The 27713-nt window shown below is 39.0% G+C and overlaps 1 protein-coding gene across 3 annotated transcripts in view; it reads left to right on the forward strand.

Annotated features, from left to right (window-relative positions):
* The window catches only part of usp36 (ubiquitin specific peptidase 36), a 29431-nt gene extending 12892 nt beyond the window's left edge, over positions 1-16539 (forward strand). For all 3 annotated transcript variants that reach the window (XM_036589313.1, XM_036589315.1, XM_036589314.1), the window contains exons 9-21: positions 3365-3476; positions 3579-3719; positions 4191-4291; positions 4389-4524; positions 5859-6215; positions 7229-7450; positions 8174-8337; positions 9979-10683; positions 10791-10984; positions 12131-12322; positions 13582-13697; positions 14128-14267; positions 15812-16539. In XM_036589313.1, coding sequence (XP_036445206.1) covers positions 3365-3476; positions 3579-3719; positions 4191-4291; positions 4389-4524; positions 5859-6215; positions 7229-7450; positions 8174-8337; positions 9979-10683; positions 10791-10984; positions 12131-12322; positions 13582-13697; positions 14128-14259 — 2572 coding nt within the window. In that variant the 3' untranslated portion in view covers positions 14260-14267; positions 15812-16539. The remainder of the gene's footprint in view (positions 1-3364; positions 3477-3578; positions 3720-4190; positions 4292-4388; positions 4525-5858; positions 6216-7228; positions 7451-8173; positions 8338-9978; positions 10684-10790; positions 10985-12130; positions 12323-13581; positions 13698-14127; positions 14268-15811) is intronic.
* The last annotated feature ends 11174 nt before the right edge of the window (positions 16540-27713 follow it).

Consider the following 27713-nt stretch of genomic DNA (forward strand, 5'->3'; position numbering starts at 1 on the left):
TGGTGCTATAAACATTGCATTGCAATTTTTTAGCCTTGAGAAGCTAAATTGCTTCTAAAAGTATTTTAATAAGTGTATGAAAATATAATTTATAAAAAGACAGAAGCAGCAAGTAAAACGTTTGTTTAGCCCTATTCAGATGGAGTTGGAGTCAGATGGAGTCTATGGGGAGGTGGACAGTGCCAGTTGACCTCAGCACATCTGTAATGTTTATGTCCAGTTTGCATGGAATAAGACATCTCTGTATAAATGACAGAGGTGGGAGTGGCTACTCAACTTACACACAGCCTTCACCTCAGAAAAGAGTAGAAAACATGTTAAAACATTTAATGTATTTCCTTTACCCCAACCTTCTGTCTTGTCTTAAGAGAATGCACTGTGTTATTAGCTTCGGCATTCATATATTTGATTTTAGCCACAGGGAACAGAAGTAAATGCTTCAGGTGCCTCCATATTCAAACTCTTGTTCCAAAGAGTATGATAGTGTTTTCACTGACATGTCGAGTCCTAATATAACCTGAGGTTATTCCTGCTGCTCGTTTTATGGATTGTAATAGGCTCTGAAATCTTTACTGACGTGGGAGCACGCAGTCCATAAAATATTACTGAAGTAGTACATTTGGACAGAACTAAAATCACAGAAACGCTGGTAAAAAAATTATATTTCCCTGCCTCCTCACGTAAAACTCACCTTGTTCCAGTAAGACTTAATTCTGTGAAATTCAGATTCCCCACAAGGGGGCACTATTGGCACACTCAAGTATTTTTCTTTTTCTGAACATGGGAATACTCACAGCAGAAGTAACATGCATATGGCTGAAGTCATACATGTGAAAAAGGGAATGTAGATTACCTAAAGGTAGTGTTATTAAAATGCGATTTTCAATTTAATCAGTTAATTCTAATCTGGGTTCATGAGGGCAGCTCGAATCTAAACAACCTCTGGACATTTTGTATATTGTGAGGTTCTTTGTTTACAAACATCTGGATTGTAGTCCAGAACTACCTGATATACTACAACGACCATCAACCCCAGAACTTGAAGGAGAATTCAACCAATTTCTAAACAGATTCAGATAATTAACTGGTTAAGATGTGAACAAAGCCATGTAGAGTAGTTTGATGTGAAATGCTCCATTATAGAGAAACTTGCCGAAGCAGGATTGTTCACAGCGGTGGTGATATGAACCAGATGTCTAAAGAGTTTAATGCCTCTAAAAGCTCCCTCACAGAAAGCTTTTACATGAAATGGTTACAGATACAGTAGCTGATGTCCGAGACATTGTTTAGGATAATTTCGAGAAGCTCACGGCTTAAAGTGAATTATTTAAAAATACATTCATGGCAGAGAATTACATGCAAATGATCTTTAAAGAAAACTTTGAAGTATTTTTGGATTTACTGCTACGTGTGGTGGTTTTGTACAGCAAGTCTCAACATAGACGTTGTGAATTCTGGATTCTGTCACCACCAACGTAAAGAAATCTGACTCTTTCTCTGCAATAGGGCTGCAACAAACGACTAATTTGACAGTCAAATAATCTATCGATTACTGAAACGAATAATCGATTATTTGGATTTTGAATCATTACATTACCAAATAACTTATGTAGCTGTTAGCTTTTAAATTTAGCTTGAAGTTATTTGCATTTGCTAACAATGAAGACAATAAAGAAGAATAACATTGAAGAATTCACTGTTTTAATGAACTTTCCTGCTAATACAAAAGATAAAAGAATAAAACTTCAATGTATTTTTCCTGTTAAAATTTGTAACCAATGATGTGCAAAGTAGCAGCAATAAAATATAACAAATCCAACTCAGTTTTCCTTTAATCAAGTAACTAAAAAAGATCAGTCTAAATTTAAACAGTGCAGTCTGTGATCTGTGCGTTCTGCTGTCTGTCTACACTTTGCTGCAATTAAATTCTACAGTCACAGGTCTTTATTGAAATGGAGGAAAGTCAGTATCTCTCCGTGCTCCTGTGAGAGTCTCGCTCTCCTCTGAGAGCGGATACTCCCCGCTGTAGAGGAGACGCGCTCTGACGGAGCTGAGGGGAAGTGGCGAATGTTTGTGGCGAACTTCTCTATGAACAGTTAAATGAACGATTTTGTCTAAACGCTTTATTTCATCGGTAACCTTTCGTCCAGCTGCCCTGTGTGTTCACGAAGAACCACCGCCTTAAACTGTTAGCGAGCGGAGCTAAACGTTCACGGAGAACAGAAAACTGTTTGTAAACACGCTCCTGTCGCGAAACTGACCGCACCGGTGGCCTCGACGCTAAGACGACGATGCAGCGTTTAAAAGTGTAAACGTTATCTGGAAAGTGAACAGGGTCGCTGTGAATAACAGTTACTTGCTTCTGTGTTCCAACTCCGTTAAGTTTACGATTCCAGAGAAAATGCAATTACAGCTCAGCTCACAGCATGAAGCAGGACGGGACGTTAGCATTAGCTAACCAGCTCGCTAGCACAATTATCGCCGCGTCCCAAACCACACACTTCTGTACTTCACACACTACACTAATGAGTGCAGTTATGGTATATGCGCTATTTTTACACACTATTTAGTGTGCTAGTATGCGCTTTGGGACGCGGCGTATCTTACCGAGATGAATCTTCTTCATCCAGTGAGCCGCAGTTTCCTCTTCAGATACTCCATCATGGAGGATGTGCTCCGTGCCAGCTAAGCTCGGCTTTACAAACAGCACAGCTGACCTTTTTTTCTGAGTTTAGCTCCTGCACTTTTGAGGATTTTTTTTCTTGAGGCTGCCATCGCGCTGTTGTTAAGTCTCCAGTGACCGGTAATGTCAAAACGTTCCTAGTGAGCGCGAGAAAGACGCGTAATGACGTCACCAACCATTCGACTACTAAATTAGTTGTCAATTAATACGGTCGTCGATTTTAGTCGACTAAGTCGAATAATCGTTGCACCCCTACTCTGCAGTAACTCATGACTTGTTTACATCTCAACAATGAAATTATGCAGAAATTTTGAAAAATCTGTGGAGTTCCTGTGTAACCTGCATCAAAGTCGTACAGCTACACTTCATTTAGATGCCTTCAGCAATGGGTATTGGAGACACACCACATAGTGAGAATAGCTCAACTTTAAAGAGCACGGACAGAATATTGGAATGGAATATTGGAATATATTATATATATATATATATATATATATATATATATATATATATATATATATATACACACACACACTGAAGTGTATCGCATATTTGCGCCTGTGATCTTTTGTTTGCACAGTGTTCATTGTTCCTAGCATGTGTGACAATATTGTCGTATTGTACAGCTCTGATTCAGTATGACTGTTGTTTAAGATTTTATTTTTGTTTTAAATGTTCTAGGTGTAAGAAGAAAGTGCCGGCAACAAAGCGGTTCACAGTTCATAGAACGTCGAATGTGCTCACGTTGTCCCTTAAACGGTTTGCCAACTTCAGTGGGGGAAAGATTACCAAGGTACTGACCTTTTTCACAACCAGGGTTATGCACAGTGTTTCTGAAGTGCTAAATAATAAAATTTATCCCGTTTGTGATTTTTCTCTGCTACCTTTTTTCCAGGATGTTGGCTACCCAGAGTTCCTGAACATTCGTCCATACATGTCTCAGAGTTCAGGAGACCCAGTGATGTATGGCCTCTATGCAGTCCTAGTGCATTCTGGGTACAGCTGCCATGCTGGCCACTACTACTGCTATGTTAAGGTGATTGTGCTGTTAATGATTTCTGGACTGTTGGGCTCCTTAACATTGTGATTTTTTTTGTTCAGAGGTGTAAATTTGTATCTTCAAAAATGGCTAAAAATAATCAGATCTGTTATGTGAGGCATTGTCTTGATAGCCCTTGTCATTTTTGAGCACTGTTTTTATTCCTCATTGCTCTCCCCTTGTGTTTTTCCACATTTGTAGCACAAAAATAGAATCAATGAAAAGTAATTTTGACTCACTCTACACCTGAGAATTTGTACATTTCCCGACCCTTTATATCTAAAAATCTGCAGCCTGTGTCGCTTGGTAAAACGCATCTGAAGTTACATTGTTTGTTGATGATCAGGCACAGATTAAATACAGTCTTTTTGTCGTATTAGATCTATAGTTTAAAACCGCCTCATTAGTGTAAATGCAAAGACCTTATGTCTACTTGCCTTTTGTTTTTAATTTATTTGTCCTTCACAGGCCAGTAATGGACAGTGGTACCAGATGAACGACTCGATGGTACATTCCAGTAACATCAAGGTCGTGCTCAATCAGCAGGCTTATGTCCTCTTTTACCTGAGGTAGAACAGCAGCTCTTTTCTTCCCTGCTGTGATTTTTTTACATGTACAGTTTAGGAGGGAAATGTTATTCATGAGACTGATGTCATTGTGCTGTAGGATTCCTGAAAAGAAGAACACAGATGGTCCAAGTGTAAAGCAAAACCTGGTGCATTCTGGGAGGGCTAATATGACTCCTGAACAGCTGAAGAAAATTACGCTGAACGGACCATTGTCGTCTCCACAGGTTACCAAGGTAGGCATACAGCAGTGGCATCATCACAGTGTCTGGGAGAATTGTGCTAATCTGAGGTCGGTTCTGAACATTTTCACCCTGAAGTCTCGTATGAGTCACTGACCTTTACATTTCTCCATTTAACAGATTCTGCTTATTTTACAGGGGGATTGTCACATTTTTTAATTGTTAAAAGGTTGAAAAAAACTTGAGTTACTTCAGAGAAAAAAAAAATGAGGGGGGAAAAAAGTACAGTGATGTTTTGAGCATGTTTCAGAGGGAGGACTCCTCGCCCAAGAATCACAGCAGCAGCCTGCCTCTCCCATTCAGTCACTCCCACTAGCTCAACCTCTTCAAACTCCTTCACATAACTTTTTTTAAAAACAAATTTACCTCTGAATATTTCAGCTGACTCTGCTGAGCTGAGACAAACATTTAGTAATGTTTTTAAGCGAGCACTCTGTCCAGCAGCTTAAGCCATTTTAGCTCCGTTACATGCAGCTTATGTGAGCTGTCTGTAGAATGAGTTTCAATCTTGATTTGATGCTGCCCCAAGTTCTTTTCGCGCTTTGAACATGTGAATGTTTGTCAGTACAAATGCAGTTATTATTAGCAGCAACTTTTTAAATGTTACTGTGTTCAGTTTTTCAGTGCTAAGACTTTTTCACACCCTTCAGGAAAAAAACGTTTGTTAATTCCACAAATTTTAAAGACTTTTACAAAGTTGTAAAATCAGTGACCTGCAGTGCAGGTATAACTACACCCCACTAGCTGTAACAGTCTGCATGAACTCTGGGAGATGTAGGAATCAAGCTATGTAGGTTTTTAAATAATTAAAAAAAAGCTCAGTGTTGTTTCTGGTGGTCCTTTTGTTTTAAACGTTTATTTAGAGGGCTGGAAATCTGGTCTGTATGATGGGGTGTTTGGTCTCCTTTAAGTGACTTGTATACAGCAATATGGTGCATGGCTAGGAGGTTAGACATACTGTTGTCTGTAATAAGGACACAGTGTTGGTGGTGCAAAGCACTCTCTTATACAACACCAAAAGCAAAATGATTGCTAATAGAATAAAATCTTCAGCCTGCTAAACGTGAGTGAGTCACAAGTCAGGTCCATTAGGTGCTTCATATCTTATGGTGGAGAGAAAAAAGAAAATTGAAAAGTGCAGAGAAATTCAGGCTTCACAATGGCTGCTGCTAATGCTTTACTTATAGTTAGATAATAGATTGGTCAACTACATTTTGTGAATAGAAAAAACTTTGAATTTGTTTTTTGGCAGAGCTATTGCTTTAAATGCTAGCTACGTAAAATTGAGTAATTGCTCATCAGTTTGTCTTTTTTCTAATCTCCAATAGAAACTGGACACTGCTCAGCTGAGGAAGATCCAGTCTGTGGATGGGGGTCTGGGTGTGCCTGTTGCTCGAAACGGCTGTGGCGTCCAGTCACCCAAGCTAGCTAACGGCACGCCTGCTGCCCACGCTGGATCCAGGATTCCGGGTGGCCCATCACTGATTGAGGAGCCCTTCAAAAAACTGAAGAAGCCCGCTCCTCAGCCCCAGGCCCGTGGCTCTGCACCTAGCGCGTCCTCGAACGGGATCGCCAAGTCCGACCCCGACAAGAGAGGCAGCGGCGAGGGCCGCAGCCTGGTGCTGTCTACCTCACTCAAGTCCCTGTCGGACTCCTCGTCAGCGGACACCTCCTCAGAGTCCAAGGTGCCACTTCCTGCATGCTGCGTCAAAACATGTTTCTGGCAGGACATGCTGTTTCTAATGATCCTAAACTGGCATGAGAAAAAGTTTTCCTGTTTTTCAAAGCTGTGATTTACCTGGGGCAAAGATTGCTGCTATTGTTTCTAGGGTTTCAAAATTCTTCAATATCCATTATGCCCAAAAGCCAAGAATGTTCTTCCAAACACACATTGACTTGATTAGTTACATACTCTGCTCATCAAAGGTTTGAGTGGTACTGGCTTTCTCAAATGTTCTTAGTAAGTTAGCATGTCCAGTTTGCAATAACATATTTAAGGCCTCATCCTCCAGATATCCATCCAAATATTTTTGAAAACAGTGGATATTTTTTCCTCTGTTTTCAAAAAGATCTTCATCCATACCAACAGCATAATCTCTCAGCATAATGAACAATCTCGCTGTCCACATGAGAACACAAAAATGACTTGAAAACACACACATGATCATGCCAGCACTGTAGAGGGAGATAGTACGGTAAAATTTGATGTCAACCACAATAGGCTTGTTGACAATAGGCTTGTTGACACAGGCTGGCAGGCCCCTGTAATTCGATACATCTCACTCAGATTCAAAGTCTGATTTCTGCCAGAATATAGGAGTTTAAAATGCGAAAACAAGCTACCGCTTGCTGCTGTGGTGCTGTTTGTATAGTCATGATTACACTACTGTCTCTGAAATGTCCACACAGTACTGATCAAGCAGAGAGTTATCCACATATTTGCATGTGGTAATTTCTTTTCCTTGAAATAGACGTGTGTAGTCTTTAATATGTTATTGCAAACTGACAAAACATGCTTATTTATTAAAAGCATAAAAGGTAGGCCTCCAAACATTTGACAGGCAGTATCGATGTGAAATGGTGTATATACAGAATCAGTGAACCTTTTGTAGTTGTCATTGATTTGTCATTTAAAGCTGTCTCAGTGTAAATGGCATAGACTAAAACATTAAAGCGGCTTGTTGCCTCTGACCTCTAGGAATCGATCGGCACCAGAAGTGCTCCCGTGGGAGATGTGTCCACCCTCTCCAAGAGCGGCGTGAACGGGACGGCCTCTCCAGCTAAAAGTGCCGAGCGAGCAGCTACAGAGGAGCAGAAGTCAGTGAAGCTGAAACCACCGGCCCTCACCAACATCTCGTCCGAACCCAACAGCACCATGTCTCCTCCTCCCGCCAAGAGGCTGGCCCTGTCCGCCAAGAAGGTGAGCGTGACCACCACCTCTTTACATAGCTGCATGGACAGTGTAGCTGTGATTGTCATAGGGCTGAGCAATGTTGTCTGAAAACTGTATTGCGATATTAAAACAAAAAAACAAGCTGTGTAGATCATATAAACGACAACGTTTCAGGAAAAATAGAACGATTGATCTAAATCAGTAACGGAACTTGAGTTAATACTGTTATGTTTGACATAAAAAGTCGAGTAGATTTGATAATGTTGTAAAAAAGCCCAGTGACCTTGTTTTATATCTCAATAACAGTGTAGAACACATTGCTCAGCTCTATCTTAGAGAGTTATGCGTGTTTGCTTGCTGCCTGCCCCTTCATTCTTTTCCAGCGTATATTCATGACTGAAAGTTCTCCCATTGGGTTGCATAGCCGCGTTGATAAATGAAGCATTAGATCTTTTTTGTGTGTGCTCTTGTGTCTATACTGTTGACTCAGGTTGGCACTACTGTCCTTTTTAGAATTTCTTTGTCTTCCTTTGCTTTTGTATTCTTTATTTCTAACCATTTCTAATTCTTCTCTGCCATACTTGTTTTCTTTTTTTTCTTTTTTTCTCTTCTTTCCTTGTTTTGTTCGTGTTCTGGTCTTGATTTCCCTCCATGTTTGGACCCCTCTATCTTCATCATGTTTCGTTGGCTATGGTTTATTTTAATTTTTTTTTTCGACCACCAAGTTTTTATTTATGTCAATAACTGCAGGCCAGTCCCAGTCTCAGCCTCAGCCGGACCCCGAACAACAGCAGCAGCAACCGCAGCAGCAGCACTGAGGCATCGCCTTCCTCATCACATCATCAGTCCCGTGACCCTACGCATCCAGCTGATTTTCACCATCTTGCCCCCGCTTCACCTTCTCAACACCACAGGTACCGCTGTCTTATTTGTTCTGCTGACATTTCCTCTTTGAGTTTAGGGCAAATGATGGGACCTTGAGCTCAAAATGCTTAACCTCTTATTCACCAGGGTATATCTTGGTTTTTCCATCTGAATTTATTGACCAAATCGTAAGGCAAATTATTCAGTAACTACATGAAATAAATGTACATTTTTATTTTATTTATTTATTCTTTTTTTTTTTGTAAAAGTTCCCCTCAAATTAACAGAACATGTTTTATGATCATACACATAATGCTATGTGCTTAAAATTTACTGTTGAAAGCCAAAAGTCTTAGACACTCTTGGTATTATGTTATAAAAAATAAGTTTTACAGAGTATATCACTGAAGAGACACCATCTGTTTATAGTTTATAGCCCTGATTTGTGGAAAAACGGATCAACTTTCAGTAGACAAAAAAAATTGTGAGTTCAGCTTCTTTTATTATAAAGGTTTAAAATTACATTATCCATCTATTTGACTGGAAAGAAGACAGTTACAGCTCTCATATGACAACCACCTTTTGAATGTAGCTTATGAAATATGAAAGTTATGAAGAATGACGTTTTGGAACCACCGGTGGTCCCAAGAAGTTGAAAAGGTTAAAAGAAATCCTACAATGCCAACATTGTATAGGGTTAATGCAGTGTAGACTTAACAACCAGCTGGATTGTACACTTTATGGCCAAAAGTATATGGACATCCAGATTCGTACATCAAACTGCCAAATAGTGAAGTGTGAATCATCTCTCAAGATAACAAGTTAGAGTCCAGTGGTGGAATGCTTTACACTGCTCCAGCTAATGCTTGGCATTGCACATAGTGATCTTAGGCTTGCGTACAGCTGCTCGGCCATTCAATTTCATGAAGCTACCATCGCATGATTCTTGTGCTGATGTTTCCAGAGGCAGTTTGAAACTCTGTAGTGATGCAACAGAGGATAGGTGATTTTTATGTGCTGTGTTTCAGTCCCTTTGAGTTTGTATGGTTTATTGCTTTGTGATGGATTGATGGAGAATGTATTTATTATGGTTCTACATAGAACCATCATTTTTAAGTGTTTGTGGTTAAAACCTTCCCTATTAAACTTATGAAAAGTTGAATTGACAACTTTCCATTGTAGCGTAAGAATTAAACTTAACTTAATCATCAAATTTTCAATCGTAAGAATTCAGTTTGAACCTGGAGTAATTATTTAACAACAATTATTAAATTTAATATATTGCTTTGGTCTATTGCTTTGTGGCTGAGCTGCTGTTGCTCCTAGATACTTCCATTCCACAATAATAATACTTACAGTTGACTGGCGCAGGTCTGCCATGGCAGAAATTTAATTTTCATTTGGGGCAAAGGTGGCATCCTATGACATCCTATGACTCAATGAGCTTTTCAGTGCGACCCATTCTACTGCCAGTGTTTGTCTATAGAGGCTGCATTTCTGTATGCTTGATTTCATACATCTGTAAGCAATGTGTGTGGCTGAAACATGCAAATTTAAATAATTAATTTAAAGATACTTTTGGCCATATATTGTATATAGAGTTTCTGTGGTAAGCATTTCTGCGTACTATAACTGTGCTGTTATGTTTTTCTTATCTTGTTATTGTTATTGTTGTTTTTGTTTTCTCTCAGGGTTCCATTCCATTCACCCAAGCTGCAGCCTCCACCTGTGACCCATCTCTTTAAAAACACAAGCCCCCTTAAACAGCTCTCCTCTTCCACAAAGAATCCCACACTCTCTTCGCCAGTCAGCGAGTATAAGCCCCACCCTACCAGCATCGCTGGACCAATCAAGAAAACTGTGGAGTCCAGTACAGGCAATTCTGATGGACTTGGCAGTCCCGTGTTGAAGATAAAGAAGAAGAAAAAGAAGCGGCGCCACTCGCAAGTAGAAGCCCCTATCAGTGAGCTTCCTGCCAAACCCCTGCAGGAGGAGCCAGTGAGCAGGCGTGAAAAGAAGAAAGAAAGAAAACGGAAGAAAAGGAAAAGAGAGGAAGAGCTGAACGGACTTGAGGCTCAGAGAGAGGGGGTGCAGTCCCATCTTGAGCCATCACCTCAAGATGAAGACTGGTGCCTTGGAGACACATGGGGGATTAGTGTAGATGCTAAAGGAAGTACCCAACGGCCAAAAAAGCAGTCAGAACCATCCACAGAACCAAAACTGTCTCCGCCCAAGGCCCAACCCGAGAGTCAGTCAACACCCCACCAGACTCTACCATTACTTTCTGCTGGACCAGCCCTGCAGGGCTCCACCTTGAAAAAGAAAAAGAAGAAAAAGAAGAAGCAGCTCAGAGAGGAGCTGGACGAGACCGAGGGCGAACCTGAAATTTCTAAAAGGTTTGATGGTTTCCTATCTGTTTTTGATTTCATTCAAAAATGGAAAAGATCTTTCTCTAATTATCAAATGATACAAATAAATTCCCTTTTTTCTTTGTGGTCAACAGTAGTGCTGGAAGAAATGGGATGATGCAAATGGATGCAGAGTTGGGGGATTTGAGTGAGTCAAAGAAGAAAGCCAAAAAGAGGAAAAGAGAAGAGGCAAAGCTGATAGAAGCTGGAGAATCTCATGAAGACCCTGCTGGAGATAAGCTGTTTGGTCAGAACCATATGGAGAGAGAGAAGTGCAAACCTACCACAGGTACCAACAACAGTGTGTGTGTGTAGAGCATGTTCTATATCTGTGAATAAAATCCGCCAGTATGCGCTTAAAAATTGGAATTTATCAAACGTGCACGCACATATGCCGCTGTAGGCAATGAGCAAAGAGATCCTGCTCTGCTCGTTCCTGGCCAGGCTCATTTACATAAAGATACGCCCCCAAATAGCTATAAACACACTTAAAAATGATGGTTCTTCAAGTGTTCTTTAGTAAAGAAAATGGCTCTGTATAGAACCATGAACACTCAAAGAACCCTCTGCATGATTAAAGGGTTCTTTGTATCCTGAAAGTCTTCTTCAGATTGATAGAGAATGTGTTAAATATGGTCCTCGAACTGTCATTTTTAAGTGTGTGTTGTATGCTTGTCCTTAAAAGCATATGTTTCCCTATTAAACACATGAAAAGTTGAATTGATAACTTTTTCCTAACATGTAAGAATGAAATTTGATAATTTAATCATTAAAATTGCACTCGCAATTTCAAATTGTATTTATACTAGTATTAATACGATTTTAGTTGTTTACATTGAGTTTCTAATATCAAGAAATAGGATTAAAGATAAAATGCTTAACACGCTTCTGGCACATTTAAAGCTCCCAAAATATTAAGCAAGACAAGATCATCACGGTGGATTTTTAGATTTTCACATTTGTACTCTTGAAAAACGTTGCTTTTGTTTGTTTGAAGTATAGTTTTACTTTGTTTCAGTCAAATTAATTACTTCACAGCTGGCTACCACATTAAGTATGTCGTCTTTATTTATTTTTATAGTGTATGAACAAAATAGTTGCCAATGATCAATTATGCTAAAATAGCTGGAAATTAATGGCAGTTTGGGCATCTTAAAATTGGTTTACTTCAGTTGCACTATTTCTTTACCACTAGGGTTTCTGCATACACATGGTTAGGAGTAGTTTTAAATATACACACATTCCCACCCACAAGAAGAAGTGCTAATTCACATGTGGTATGTAGAAACACTGATAAATGAGACCCCAGCTCTATTTACAGCCCCCGTAGAACACACACAATGCCCTATTATTTTATTTCTTTACTGAAACATTTCAGCCTGTCAGCCTGTGTGAATGATACCGTAATCTTGGTATCTGTTTCAATGGCCACTAGGATTAGCAGCTGTGGTGGTCTGGGACAACCAGGTTCAAGACGGCTACAAGCTCAGCAAGAGCTCTGCGGGATCCGAAGACGCAGATGAGAAAAGGCCTCGTCCTGCCTCCATGGCCTGGGATGGCAAGAAGAGCTCTGATGTGCTCGAGGAGCTCCTTAAGAACGCCACAGATAAAGCTTATGGAACTGAAGGTAAGACTGGACTATCACTGGTTAATGGAATCTTTTTCTTTTTTTGTTCATATGGAGGTTTTGTTGGATTTTAGTTATTTGGAATTTGCTGTGTTTATCAAGATCTTCAATCAGGCCTAAATGTTGAAAATTTTCTGTCCAAGCCTGATCCGGCACTCAGCATCAAGTGTTGAGTCCGAACTTAACTTGAGCCCAAAATTCTATCTGAAACTGACCCCAAACCACATCATATTTAGATTTCACAACTGACCCGAACTGGCCCATCCATCACCCAAAGTGCAGAATAAAACCTGACAGGATAGCACTGGTTCCCATGTAGTGATTATAATAGCTGTCATTACAGTGTATAAATAAAATATAAAACAATACAACATAATATGCTATAATAAATAAATCTGCTTCAAATTACATTTAAAGTCTGCTTTAACTAGTTTAATCATTAAATAATGCTTTTGAACAGCATCTCAAACCTTAAAAAAAATTCCATGCTGAGATGTTACAAACCCATTTCCAAAAAAGTTGGGACACAGTGCAAAATGTAAATAAAAACAAAATGCAATGATGTGCAAATCTTTTAAACTGTATATTTCATTGAAAATGGTAAAAAGAAAATACATTAAATGTTGAAACTAAGAACTGTTGTTGTTTTTTGAAAAATATTTTTAAAAATATTTGCATTTTCAGTTCGATGCCAACAACACATTCCAAAAAAGTTGGGACGGGGCAACAAAAGGCTGGTAAAGTTAGGTAATGCTAAAAAAAAAAAAAACACCTGATGGTTGATTGGCAACAGGTCAGTAACATGATTAGGTATAAAATGAGCACCTCAGAGAGGTTGAGTCTTTCAGAAGTAAAGATGAGGTGGGGTTCACCACTCTGAAAGCCTGAATGAGCAAGTCATGCAACCATTCAAGAATAACGTTTCTCAACATAAAACAGCAACTTTTGCTTTTCATCACCTACGGTACATAAAATCATTAAAGGATTCAGAGAATCAAGAGAAATCTCTGTATGCAAGGGACAAGGCCAAAAACCAGTATTTTCTGGCCATGATCTGTGGGTCCTAAGGTGGCACTACATTAAAAACGGACGTGATTCTGTAGTGGAAATCACTGCATGGGCTCGGAAACACCACTGTCTGTGAACAGTTCGTTGCTGCAACCACAAATGCAAGTTGAAACTCTTTTTAAAACTGAGAAGAAACTGTACATAAACAGGATCCAAACTAAGATTAATAATAGTTGTTTTTTTGTTATCAGTCCTCAGCTGGGAGGGAGAGCGCTCTGCAATCAGTAGAGACGCCATCGAGGATGCACGCTACGCTAAACATGACACAGTAGTTGATGAATGGGACGAGGACTTTGACAGTGGAAAGGTAAAGAGGTGGAAGTTTTTTCTTCAAGTGTGTCATTGATTTGTATAATTTCCGTCTGTATTTTAGGTGTATGTATATTTTGACATTGACTAAAAAAACATAAGGGAAATGACTATTGAATACAAAATCACTATAATTTGCATGTGCTAGGACACACTTGAATTGAATACCTTTTGCAGATAAAAAAGGAATGTGATTGAAACGAATTTGTTGAATAAGTAATCTTAATACAAATTTTAGTCACATGAATAGTCTATAAAGTAAGAAGGAAGGTGGCAAGTACCAGCGGAATGATAAGGAAAACCAAAATGTGCCTTTGTCTTACCAAAGATATAAGACTGCCATGATTAAAGGACGTTATTTGGGCCGTTATGTTTGTCAGCACATACATCAATGTTCTCTTCCTTGTTTACTGTATAAAAATCCATAGGTAAAGAAAATAAAGAAGTACAGAAAAGAGAGGAGAAGAAGTGGAAATGTCTTCCAGAAAATCCAAGACCGTCGCCAAATGTGGTCTGTCACACCAGGAGGAAGGAGGAACAGTTTGGGGTATCGCTACTGACGTGAGGGGTGAGTCTGGAGTTTAGAATGCAGAACAAAACACAACAAGGTCATTTCAGTATGAGCTCAGCAGACTGAAAACCCTGTCTGCATATATAAGCTGATTAACAGTGCAAAGAATATAATTCAGAAAGTCATAGCCTGAGTTTATTTTTGCTTCTTGCCACAAACAGCATTTTCTGACTAGAAACCAAAAAATTTGTATTTTTATATATTTTTGCAATACTGAGCGATGTATGTTCATAATTAAATCAGCAGACAGCTGCATTTTAAGTTGTAGCAGCAGCATTTTACTAACACAAAGTTAAAGGTTCAAGGTTCCAGAGTCAGTTGGACTGGAATAATGCAGGCATTAGAGAATTAAAACCTCTGTCATATCAATCAGCTGTGCTTAAATGTTATCTACATGAAGTTCATTTAAATGATGATTGGAATAAAGACAACTCAAGATAGGGGTGGGCAATATGACAAATTTTATAGAGATCATTTATGTCACAATATGCTTTTCTGATCATATTGTGGATTCTTCTTCTTCTTCTTCTTCTTCTTCTTCTTCTTATGATTATTTTTTAATTATTATTGTTTTATTAAACCTAAAAAAACCTAAATATTATGATGTGTATCATGTGTCATGAAAATGTCTTGAAATTTTGTGATGTGGCAAAACATACCCCACCCCCAACTGAAGGTTATATAAACTTATCCATTACTGTTAAAACAAATGTGGACAGAAAATACTCTTTGTCTTTGTCTTTGCCTGGTGTGAAATGCTAAGCATTGCGGAGCAGTTCAGGCATGTAGCGCGCTGCATCACTTCTGGTGTAGAAACAGCTTTAGTCTCTCAAAACGCAAGTTTTATATATATATATATATATATATATATTATTATTTTATTTTCTTTCCCTTTGTTTTCTCTTCCCGTTTGTGAGTGAGTGAAGAGTATCACACTCTTCCACATTCTGTAGGAATGAATTTACAATGTGTTCTAAACTAATCCAGCTATAACATTTTGTTTTTAACATCTCCCCCATCCCTGTATGGCCAAAAGTATGTGGACTAATTATTGCGTTCTGTTGTTGGCAGGCAGGCAATCACTTTTTCACACAGGGCCCTGTAGGTTTGGATTTCTTTTTCCCTTAATAATAAAGACCTTCATTTATAAACTGCATTTTGTGTTTACTTGTGTGATCTCTGTCTAATATTTAAATTTGTTTGGTGATCTGAAACATTTAAGTGTAACAAACATGCAAAAGAATAAGAAATCAGGAAGGGGGCAAACACTTTTTCACACCACTGTATGTCAGGAACTCCTGAGGGTAAATCAGTTTTATCATGAAAAAGCAGTATGCTGCTCCTTTAATCTCACTAATACTATGATGCTATACAACATGCTACCAACACCACCATTTTGACAGCAGGACTTGCCAGTGTCTGTCAGTTACTTTATGAGGTCATTTCCTTGTAATTGGGGCATGTAAGAGAATAGAAGCTTTGAGCGACCTTAACACTTGTTCTGATGTATTTATAACTTGCTTTGTCTTTGTCTTCTACAGTTTCGAGATGAGATCTTGCTCGTGCTCCCTGGCTGACAGCTTGCCTTATTGGACAAGAAACTGCGTGGTCTCTCAGAGGACCGCAAAGTACTGTGAAGTAGAGGCCAAAGTCATCTCTTGGGGCTGAGTCCAGTGTTTGGAGTCCAGACCACTTCATTGTGGCATTAGGGTCAGGTCAGCGTAATAAATGACTTTAGCCACACTGATCCAGCTGATGTCTGTGATGAGATACTGTACTGTAGCCACTACCTTGCTTATCAGGACAGGAGGAAAATATGACCTGAAAACTGACAGTAATGGGTAACGGTGCTTTTATGGGCTACTGGCACATTCGGGCGTAGACCACTGTTTCGTACTGCCTCCCACTTTATTGACGCAGGAGCAAAACCATGCTTTTTTTGTTGGTGTGTTTGTTTTTTTTTTGTCTATTTTAGTTTTTTTTTAAGCTCTTTGAAGCACAGTGCTGAATGTTGGACATTTTAGGAGAACATTTCCCAAGTCAGAAGTAAACTCAGATATCCAGAAGAACAATACAGTACATACCAAATATGTAAGAACACCATCAATCATCTCTCAGCAGTGAGTGCTTCTGAACAATGTGATCATTTATACTTATTTTTCTTTTATTATTTTTTAATTATTTACATAATTTGGAATTCTTCGGAACCAAATAGACTGTTCATCACTGAAATATTGAAATGTAAGCCTTGCTTAACGCATTGCCCTTTTTAATATGCAGCATCGCTCAAAGCCCCAGAATCTTCCAATGTGTTGTGGGTTTGCCTTATTTGAGTTGAATATTATCAGTTTTGTTCACATGAATATGAATATGATGGGAATCTTCTTTAAGAGAAGACAGTGCCCTTTTTTGTGTGTTAATCTACCTAATCACTCATGTTATTTGTCTGTTCCGTGTTGGAGCAAAGCATATCCAAAGGTCGTGAGCTTAGTGCACCTTTTAATTGGCTGTACCCTCATAAGTTGTTGGAAAATTTGTCTGTCTGCAACACGTATGAGAAAATCAGAAGTATGGTACACTTTCTTGCGAAACGTCAATCCGTTTCCCCGCTGGAGGGGCTGCATTGGCTGCACTCCATCCCTTAGAACTCAGCAGGGAGGGTTATAGCGCATATCCCATTGCCACTCTTTCTACTCTATGCAAGTCTCACAGGTCACCTGAAACCGGGGGTCCACCTCAGGAAGCGCCCCGCAGAAGCCGGTCTTAAGAGAACATCGCTTTCTGTGTCCCTCTATCAAGCCTTCTGTACAAACCCAGCCACCCTTTCCAGTCTTCACCCACTCATTTTCACTCATCTGTCATTCATTATACAGAGGTGAACATCTCTGTAATTGTACTATAATGCTTTGGGACAAAAATAATTTTATTCCAGATACTTGACCACCGACAAGTTGTCGATTATTGAGAGTAAGATGTGACGCTTTCTTGACTAGAACATTGTACAGTCCCACTCGTGCGCTCTGTGACTTCCTAAACATCCTTGTAGTCGAGAATTATCCCCCCAGTACTTCCATTTTAGAAAAGTTGCCTTGAATTGATTTCTAAAAAAGATGAATAGAAGATCTTGAAAGTCCTACTTTCTAATTTAAAAGCGAGACGCTTATTAAAATGCACATGTAATTCACAAATGAAACCTAATATATTCTAAAAGGTTTTGAACTGTTATCTGGAGAACCTTCTCAGTGCTTAGATGTACGAGTGTCCTGTTTGAGAGCAAGTGCTCTTCTTAGCCAGGACCCTCATTTAAAGTCTGAAGGAGAAAAAAAAATAAAGCTGAGTTCTGTAGAATGTGTTGGTGTTCTGTTAGAAATGTCACTTGAGATCTTTTTCAGTGGAACCGACGCTGAAGAATACGCTCCGATCTCTGATTCATGTCATATTTGCACCGCTGATTCTGTACCTTTACGCCGCCTTTTCAAGACTAAGAGACATTCGATATTGAGGATACATGAATATAAATATACTGGTGCAATAAAGTTGTGATTTTTGTGAAAAAAAAATTCTGTGGTCTCATTTTTCAAATAAAGATGCTACTGTACAGGATTTTGCCATCAGTAGTAGATAGGTCACTAAGTCACTGGTCAGTTACTTCAATAATAGGTAACACGTTTGAAGAAATGAATCCTTTGTACTACTCCATTTGGTAATGTTTTGTCGAAATGAAAATATTCATGGAATATGCCTTGGAAGTTGTACTCAGTTATTCATAGTCAGTTACTCATGAGCTATTTTAACTGCATAATGTGAGCAATATTAACCATTTCATCTGCTCAGCCTAGTTGTATGAGTGTAGTGCACATTAAAAGGGAACTCCACTGATTTTTCAAAATTTCTGCACAATTCAGTAATTTGGTGGTGGTGGTTTGAAATGAAATGCTTCATTTGTAGAGAAACTTCTCTGACTACTACTTCCTTACAGTGGTGGTGGGAACCTGGGGCAAAAATGTGTACAACACAAATATAGCCATTTTATTTACTATCAAAATCCACCAGGAAACCTTCTTTGGAAGGATTTCTTCTTTTCTTTGGAGACTATTTTGCCTTAGAACACCCTTCATGTATCCCTCCAGCATGAAAGGATAAAAAAATGATTCAATATATTTTAAACAAAAAACCTTATCACAAAATTACTGTAAAACAATGTCTCAGACATCAGGCAGCATATTCATAACCATTTCATGAAATAACTTGGTAAAGGAGCTTTCAGAGGTGGACATCTGGTTCCTATCACCACCACTGTAAACAATTCTGGCTTGGTAAATTTCTCTACAATGGAGCATTTCACATCAAACCACTCTGAATAACTTTGTTGGTATAACCATTTATTATGCAGAAATTTAGAAAACTCGGTGGAGTTCCCCTTCAAGTTGTAGTGTTTATGGTAGTTGTAGTCCATCGGTTAATACAAACAGTAGAGAACAGTTCCACATGTTTGTAAAAAAAGGGCCATGCAATGTACAAAATGACCAGTAGTTGTTTAGTTTGGGGCTGTAATGTCATACATAAAGCCAGCAATGAGTTGGGATTTCACAGTCTACCCGCTGAGAAAATAAGTCATCCCAAAAGACTTCTCTGGATTCGGGAACTGAAGCACCGCCTTTGGTACATATTGTCTAAACTATCTTTAGCCTATATGCTGTCTTTGGTCTGTTTTTAATAATAATGAGCTGATGAAATCACACTAAATAACAGCAAGCCTTGCCTTTCGCTAATAAACTACATCCCTACATCCCTACCTGTTGGCACATCATGGCCAATAAAATACAAAGATTTTTCATGATGCCTCAGGTTTTTTTTTTCACAATAAAAATGACATATATACTTTTCTGAAGCATTTTGTGTAGTTGTTATCTTGATGTATATATATATATATATATATATACACATATATATATATACATATATACAGGGTGTCCCAAAATGTATTTATATATATATATATATATATATATATATATATATATATATATATATACATATATACAGGGTGTCCCAAAAAAATTGACATCATAACCAATTCTCCCTCAAATGATCTCAAATTTTAACACACTGTGTAAAAAATAAACAAAAAAAATAAAAAATTTTTTAATAAAATAAAAAAAGTTTAATTTTTAATGTTTTTTTCAGGTTGAAGAATGGCCTTCACTAGAAATGAAAAGGCATTTTGTGTGTTAGAATATGCTCAAACACAGTCAAACAAGAGTGTGCAGCGCGCATTTTCAAGAAAATTCAATAAAAACGCACCAACTGGAAAGCAGATTTGGACATGGCACAAAAAATTCAAAGAGGAAGGCTGTCTGTGCAGGGCAAAGGGATCTGGACGACCACCAGTATCGGAAAATATTACATTTGTAAAGCTTTGTGAAGTCGGTTATAAAATCTACATCCCTCCGAATTTCTTGTTGGAATTTTGATAAATAAGTCTTGTATTATTCAACATGAAGCCTATTTAATTTTGTTTGCCTAGGACATGTAGTTACTGTCAATGTCAATTTTTTTGGGGACACCCTGTATATAAAATTTGTGCTACAGCACTAGCAACATGTTATGTTCAAAATGTTCAAAAATGTTATGTATATTTCTGCTACCAGTGGTTACAAAATACAAGATCTGAATTCAAGGTCCAGATTTGACCCAAACAAATTGAGAACAAGTTGAAAGGGCAGTTTTGCAAGGCCTTCTCGAATTCAATGTATCTATCTGCCTAACTACAGCACAGGTACAAAACATGCTGAGTTTGTAGTAATTTTTGCAAAACTGTTTAGAAGAAATGACAACAGACAACATTCTTTAGTGTTTGAGACTGCAAAATGCATGTTGGAGTTCAATTTAACTGTCTGTTTCAGAAGAAATTAACCTGTTAAAATCATCAGGTTTATGTATTTAAGGTTATGTTAAAAATAAACAGATGCGTGCTTACACTGAATGTGAGCACTTGTTTCCATGGAAATACAACGGCATATATTCCAAAAGTAAATGTGGCCACTCAGAAAGCAAGTGCAGTAAAGTTACAGGAGCATGTGAGGCTCATAATAATACTCAAGTAATGTTGTATGAGAAATATGCTACATGTTGGGCTTAGTTAAAGCTGGAGCCTTCTGTAAGTGCTGTGCAGTATAGAATTACAGTGTTTTTCTGTCTTTTATCAAGATAACTGTGCAAATATGGTTCAATTAATGGCATTTGCTATAAGATGCACTCTAACTTTAGAACAGTTAAACAGTAAGATGCTTCAGTGACAAGTCTCAGCATGCACTGCAAAAAACTACAATGACAGTGATTGACTTAGTCTGAGGTAATTGCAGTGAGTCACTGGCAATGATCTACTGAGTCCTCAGTTCTTGGCAATGGGTTATAGATGAGAGCATCAGACTAGATGTCAAGCCTCACATGTTGTTGAGGATAATAAGAAAATTACTCAAAAGCCTATTAATCAGTGGCGGTTATGCCATTGTATATGTTGTAACTGAACTGACCTTACACTGTGCAATACAGGCTTTTGTGAACACTGACCTCGGGCCTGTTACACCAGCTATATGTAAGCTCAAACATAGGCTAGTTACAGGGTGAAAGGTAGCTTATTGACTGATTATTGTTGTCATGTTAAAGTAATGTGTGCATCAGTTAGTTTTTACTATTTAAGACATTATACAGTTTGGTGTTGCTGCAACCAAATTCAGTGAAATGATGTTCTATCTAGTGTAAACAAAGGAATTAGTCAAAGCTTAATCGCATATCGTCACTGCTGGACGAAAACCCACCACCACCAAAATGGTGACTTTTCAGGAAAAGGAAAATACCTCCTTGCTGAAAATTCCAGCTATGACCAGCTTGTGCTGCTGGTTTCAAATGATCTAAGCTGTTTTTTCATGGTCTTTGAACACAAACTGTACAGCAACAGATGAGCTACTGTCTTTGACTTTACATTTACAAGGTGAATTAACAAGGTAGGTGCGTATATGTATACAGTAGACCGCACAAACCCACAGAGCAGAGTCACTGAGCGCTGAAACACGTAGAATCACCTGTCTTCTGTTGCATCACTCACTACAGAGGTCAAAACTACCTTTGGAAGCAACGTCAGCACAAAAATTGTGTTTCTGGAGCTCCATGAAACGGGTTTCCATGGATGAGCAGCTACACACAAGCCTAAGATCACTATGCGCAATGCCAGGTGTCAGCTGGATTGGTGTAAAGCACACCACCACTGGACTGTGGAGCAGTGGAAATGTGTTCTCTGGAGTGATGAATCACGCATCTCTATCTGACAGTCTGATGAACGAATCTGGGTTTGACAGACACTACTCACCAGAATGCATTGTACCAGCAGTTAAGTTTTGTGGAGGAGGGATAATGGTCTGGGGCTGTTTTTCATGAGTTTGGGCTGGGGCCCTTAGTTCCAGTGAAGGGTAATGTTAATGCTACAGCATACAAAGACATTTTAACCAGTTACATGCTTCCAACTTTGTGGCAACAGTCTGTCCTGTTTCAGCATGACTATGCCCTGTGCACAGTCCATAAAGACATGGGTTAATGAGGTTGGTGTGGAGGAACTCCAGTGGCCTGAACAGAGCCCTGACCTCAACCCCACTGAACACCTTTGGAATAAACTGGAACATCGATTGTGAGCCAGGCCTTGTCATCCAACATTAGTGCCTGACCTGACAAAACGGGCACAAATTCCCACCAACACACTCCAGAATCCTGTGGAAAGCCTTTTCAGAAGAATGGAGGCCGTTATGGCTGCAAAGGTGAGCCAACTACTTATCACTGGTTTTGGAATGGATGTCCAAGCAGCTCTCAGAGGTGTTATGATCATGTGTCCACATACTTTTGGCCATATGAATGTATATATATATATATATATATATATATATATATATATATATATAAGCAAAAAACATCATAAATGGAGATGCATTTATGCTATCATTTCTCAGTGCATCATACTATTCTATGGCATATGATAGATAGATAGATAGATAGATAGATAGATAGATAGATAGATAGATAGATAGATAGATAGATAGAATTTAATGGTCCATGTGGGGAAATCTGGGTCATTTCTCTGAGTAAATACTAGAAATACATAAAGTAAATTGTACACTGACGTTATCGTCACTCCTAGCTCCTACGTCACCGTACGTGAGGGCTCCTCCCATCTTGTTGCTCCGCCCAAACCTTCCAGCGTGAGTGGAGGGCGGTTGGGACCCAGCAGCGTCTCAGAGCGCTGAACCGCAGCAGCAGCGGCTAGGTGGCTGCAGTCGACCGGGTCGGGGGGGACCGTGAGGCGTCCTGCAGCGCTGCTGAGAGTCGGTAGGCGAACAGGCGAGACGGAGAGAAGGAGAAAAGGAGAGGAAGAGAGCTGGAGAAGCCCCGCTTTACGGAGAACGCCCCTGTCAGTCGTTGGCCATGGACGAAGGGAGCTTCGGTAAGTCACGCGTCGTTCTCTGCGCATCTGAAGTGAATCTGAGGGCACGATTAACAGGTAGCATTAATACGGTCCGACAGGGCAAGTCACGAGCTCGGCAGTATTAACGGCTATTAGTCATTAATAATTATTAATAGCCGTATCCTGCTGGTGGTGTAAACGGATTCTGCGGCAAGGCTGGTCGCACAAGACCATGGCCACCCCTAGATCTGCCTGATAAGGATATCAGGGCACACTTTTAGTAACTGATCCTTCATAACCTTGTGTCAAAACTTACTTCCATTCGTGTTGGCAGTGCCAGAAAGGCAATTAGAACTTTTCAGAACTCCTCTATGCAGTATGATTTTGTGATTTTATGTTTTTCAGTGGCGTGTCACAACCATCACAACCATCACAACCATAACCTGACGTTCCCTGCAGAAGTAGTGCCTTATTTTCCCAGGTATAATGAGATCTTGCTGTTGTCAGTCCCTGTTTGGCTGTGATACATGGCAGTGGAGGCCACACTGTGCTGGTCTTGCTCATCAAAATGGAAAGACTCATGTTAATTATTCATTGTGTGGCTCACTAAGTGCATGATGCATCTCAGAATAGAGCTGCGGTTGCAACAGCCCCCGTTGCAGATCATCTCTCATAGGACCTCTGCATGGGACAGATCCGCAAAAGTTAATGGCTCTGGAATTTGATTAGCACTTTAATGTGAGTGCGACATGACGGCAACACTCGTCCATGCATCAGTGAGTGGGTGAAATGGAGAGGAAAAGTGTGAAACACAGAGAATACAAGTTACAGCCAGTTAAGATATTTCCATCTTTAAAAAAAGTGTATAATTATGTTGTAAATATAGAAATTTAGAGTGGTTAGGTGTAAAACACCAAGCCAGAAACGTTCACAGTGGTGGTGATGGGAACCAGAAGTCTGAAGAGTTTAATGCCACGTTACAGACATGCGGCCTGATGGCTCAGACATCGTTTCACGATGGTTTTTAAATGAAGTTTTGGCCTAAAACATGTTTTTTTCATACATTCATGGTGGTGAGGCACATGTAGGTGTTGTAAGGTAAAATAGTCACCAAAGAAAAGTTTTTTTTTTTTTCCAGCTTTACCACTATTTTACCATCATCATTACATATAAAAACTCAGAAGACACATGTGGATTGACTCGCCATGCTGGATATTAAATAAAATGGCTGTATTTGTGGGAATATAGGCTGTGGTTCCTATCATTACCACTATAAAGAAATGTTAGTCTGTAAGTATCTCTACACTGTACCATTTCACATCAAACCACTCTGAATTACTTTGTTTACATCTTGCAGGGGTGCACAGCTCCGGTCCTGGAGGGCCGGTGTCCAGCACAGTGGAGGTTTTCTTACTCAAGCACACCCACTAAACTGGGCAATTAACAGACAAGTGTAATCAGGTGTGTGAGTAGGTAATACACTGAATTGTGCTGGACACTGACCCTCCAGGACCGGAATTGTGCACCCCTGTCTTAGTAACTGAGGGTGCTTTTTACACAGCAGTATTTCAGGGTCATCCCTGTGATGTACCAGCGGACAACAGCAGACAATTTTAGCCCTGAAAAAGCCCACTAAATGCACAACCCTCTCTCTAATTTCATTCAGTGAGATTTAAATGGGTGCTTTAGACTAATTGATGAGACAAAGACTGTAAGAATCAATCTGCCATGAATCTGCTTCAGCCCTCAATGCCTTTTGTTCTGAGCAAAGTATTTCACGATATGAGCAGAGATGACTGAACTAACATAAAGCAAAAGGTCTGCTTATCTCTTCTGGAGGATATTTGGCTTCCTGTGTCTGTTTATACCCCGGGGCTTTTCTCTATGTCTATATCACACTGAGACGGCTCTCTGTTATATCCATTCTATAATCTCGTAAGGGGCATTAAGCCCTGAAATGCAAGCCCTAATCAGTTTTACTTGATGCCGAGCGTACTCCTGCTCTGTCTGCCCTGCATCCCTGGTCTGCACCCTATGAGTCTGTTTTAAAGACGTAGTTCACTTATGCATGATTCTGTAATCCTAACTGCTTCCTACTCATTTTTGTGATGCGCTAAGATCAAACTTGTAAACATATAAACTCATAGATGTCAGGAAGGTTGCACTCAAACGGCTGACAAAGTCATCAATACAAGTAGTTAAATTAAGCAAGTTCCAATTTACCAAAGTTTACAAGCTTAGACGTTTCTTGCTGTAAGCAGAATAAGCAGTTGCTTTGGGCCCTTAACCCATCAGGGGGCCCCACAAATATGTAGTATTGATTTGTTTAATTTTTTTCACACATAACATAATATGGGTTCTAACTGCTCACCATGGGGCCATAAGGGACAGGGATGCAGTCTCACTTCCTGCTCTAAAATGCAGGGGTGTGGCTAAAATAAGGCTCCGCCTATGGACTAAAACTCTGGGTTGCAGTATTTCCATGACAACATGGGAGAACATTTCTCTATTTTTGAATTAAACTCATGATAAATCTAAACCTTTAAACTTCACTTTAAAAGAAATCAAAAAAAGATTTTTTTAAAAACATCATTGATTTTTTTTAAGTATTATTTTCACAAGCTGAAATTTGGGACTTAGGTTTGTGGTTTGGAACAAGCGCTTTGAATAGAAAGTATCCTATAAATGATGATTTTGTGTATGTTTAGCTTATTTCTTTTTCAATTAATGCTTTGGGTTTAAGGTGATCATAACATAAACCGTAACAATGTAAGGTCTGAACCTTGAATTAGTGTAGTGTGAACTGATTTGGTAGGATGATCCATTTCTTTTAAACTTCACTTTAAAAGAAATCAAAAAAAGATTTTTTTAAAAACATCATTGATTTTTTTTAAGTATTATTTTCACAAGCTGAAATTTGGGACTTAGGTTTGTGGTTTGGAACAAGCGCTTTGAATAGAAAGTATCCTATAAATGATGATTTTGTGTATGTTTAGCTTATTTCTTTTTCAATTAATGCTTTGGGTTTAAGGTGATCATAACATAAACTGTAACAATGTAAGGTCTGAACCTTGAATTAGTGTAGTGTGAACTGATTTGGTAGGATGATCCATATCCTTATTTATTTTTAGCATTTAATAAGATTAATGACGTTTCACTTGGGATCATGCTGGCAAAAAATGCACCAGTGGTAAATATATCATTAACTATGTTTTCATTCATTATTAAGTTCTAATGTAGTCTAAGAAACTAAGATGTTTACATAAATCCATTTAGAGTCTAATTTACAGCACAGAAACTTGACAAGAAAATATCTAATGATGTTATGTTTGGGTGTCATAAACTTACCTTCAAATATGGTGTTCCAGAAAGTGCCACAGAATGATACAAAATCTCAGTGTGAGAGTCAGTGGAGTGATTTCAGCATTTAATCTCGGCTAATACTCCGGCTAATATTGATCTGGACAGCGTAATTACAAAGACATTAGTCGGATCATGACAATCAAATAGTGCTGTGTACGTTGTCTTATTTAATTAGACTAGCTTTCTTAGTCTAATATCGAACTAATCTAATATTGCAGTGGTATTTATTTTTAATATTGCACTGAGCAATGTGGTTGATCTATCTCAGCAGATATATGTGCAGCTCACGATACAAATGTACTGTTTGCTGATGACTGCTCGAACACAAACAACTACTAGTTACTATTTGTGATGTTAGTTTCCCGACATTGTGTTTATGAGGAACGTCCAAACGCACTATTATTCATCGTAGCAGTTTTTGCTTGTGCGTTGGAAGGAATCCTTTAATGCTTTAATCCTTTAACACAGATTTAACATGCTAGTTAGTGACTTTTTGAACAGTTTAACCAGGTGACAGTTTAAGCAGGAGAAACATTAAACACTCAGGCCTTGTCCACACATACCTGAAAGCACATTTTTCCTCTTCTGCTTTCATAAAAATCCCCACGCATAAGGCAAGCATGATCATTCTGTCAAACAGAACGGGAAGCCAAAACCTCAGAATCAGAACCCTGATCACAGATTTAGTTGCTAATCCTTCATGACGAGGCTTGCTTTCCCCTTTTTGGTTACTGACATCATTGGCAGGTGTGTGGTTTGTGAGAGTGGTCACTGCGCTCATTGCTGTGTGAGAGGTCATATTCGCAAAGGTGCTGCTGACCCTGAATCTTGCTTTCAACCGAGCTCAGCACAGACGGCTGAACCTGGATCAGACGCCCTACAGAGAGAGGCTCTAGATTCAGACACAGAGCTGCTGTTAGATCAGACGGCCAAAGCGAGAATCATTATGAGTGACAGCTGATGAGCTGTTGTTCTCTGCCTGCACAGTTTCTGTGAAAATGGATGTGTGTGTGTGTGTGTGTGTGTATGCGTGTGTGTGTGCGCGTGGGCTGCTTGTGTGAACCACCTGTGCATCTGGAGCTCTCTGCCTCCCACATACAGAGCACACTAAAGCGATGAGACACTTTTGAACCTGCTCAAAGAGAATCCACCATACCACTCACGCTGAGCTTTTCTCTTCAAAGGGAAATTCCACCAATTTTTTAAAATTTCTTCATAATTCAATCTTTAAGATTAAATGTTTTGTTGTGAAATGACTCAAGTTCCTTTACAGAATGGGTGTAGCAAGCCAGGGGCCATGATGTCTATAATGCAAATATAGCCATGCCATTTTATTTACACCACCAGAGAAACTACATATCACATATTTTATATATGTAATGTTTATAATGGTAAAACAGTAGTTCGGAAAATTCTGTTAACTTTGGGTACTTTTTTGCCTTAGAGCACCCTGCATGTACCTCTCCACCATGAATGGATTTTAAAAATTATATTTTACACCAAAACCTGAACTCGGATGTATCAATCAAAACAATGTTTTAAGCATCAGGCAGAATATTAGTAACAATTTTGTGTAATACTTTTCCGGGAACTAGCTTTTAGAGGCATTAAATAAGACATAAGAGGCA

This window comes from Colossoma macropomum, unplaced genomic scaffold (assembly GCF_904425465.1).
Source record: "Colossoma macropomum unplaced genomic scaffold, Colossoma_macropomum, whole genome shotgun sequence".
In the NCBI taxonomy this organism is placed as follows: Eukaryota; Metazoa; Chordata; class Actinopteri; order Characiformes; family Serrasalmidae; genus Colossoma; species Colossoma macropomum.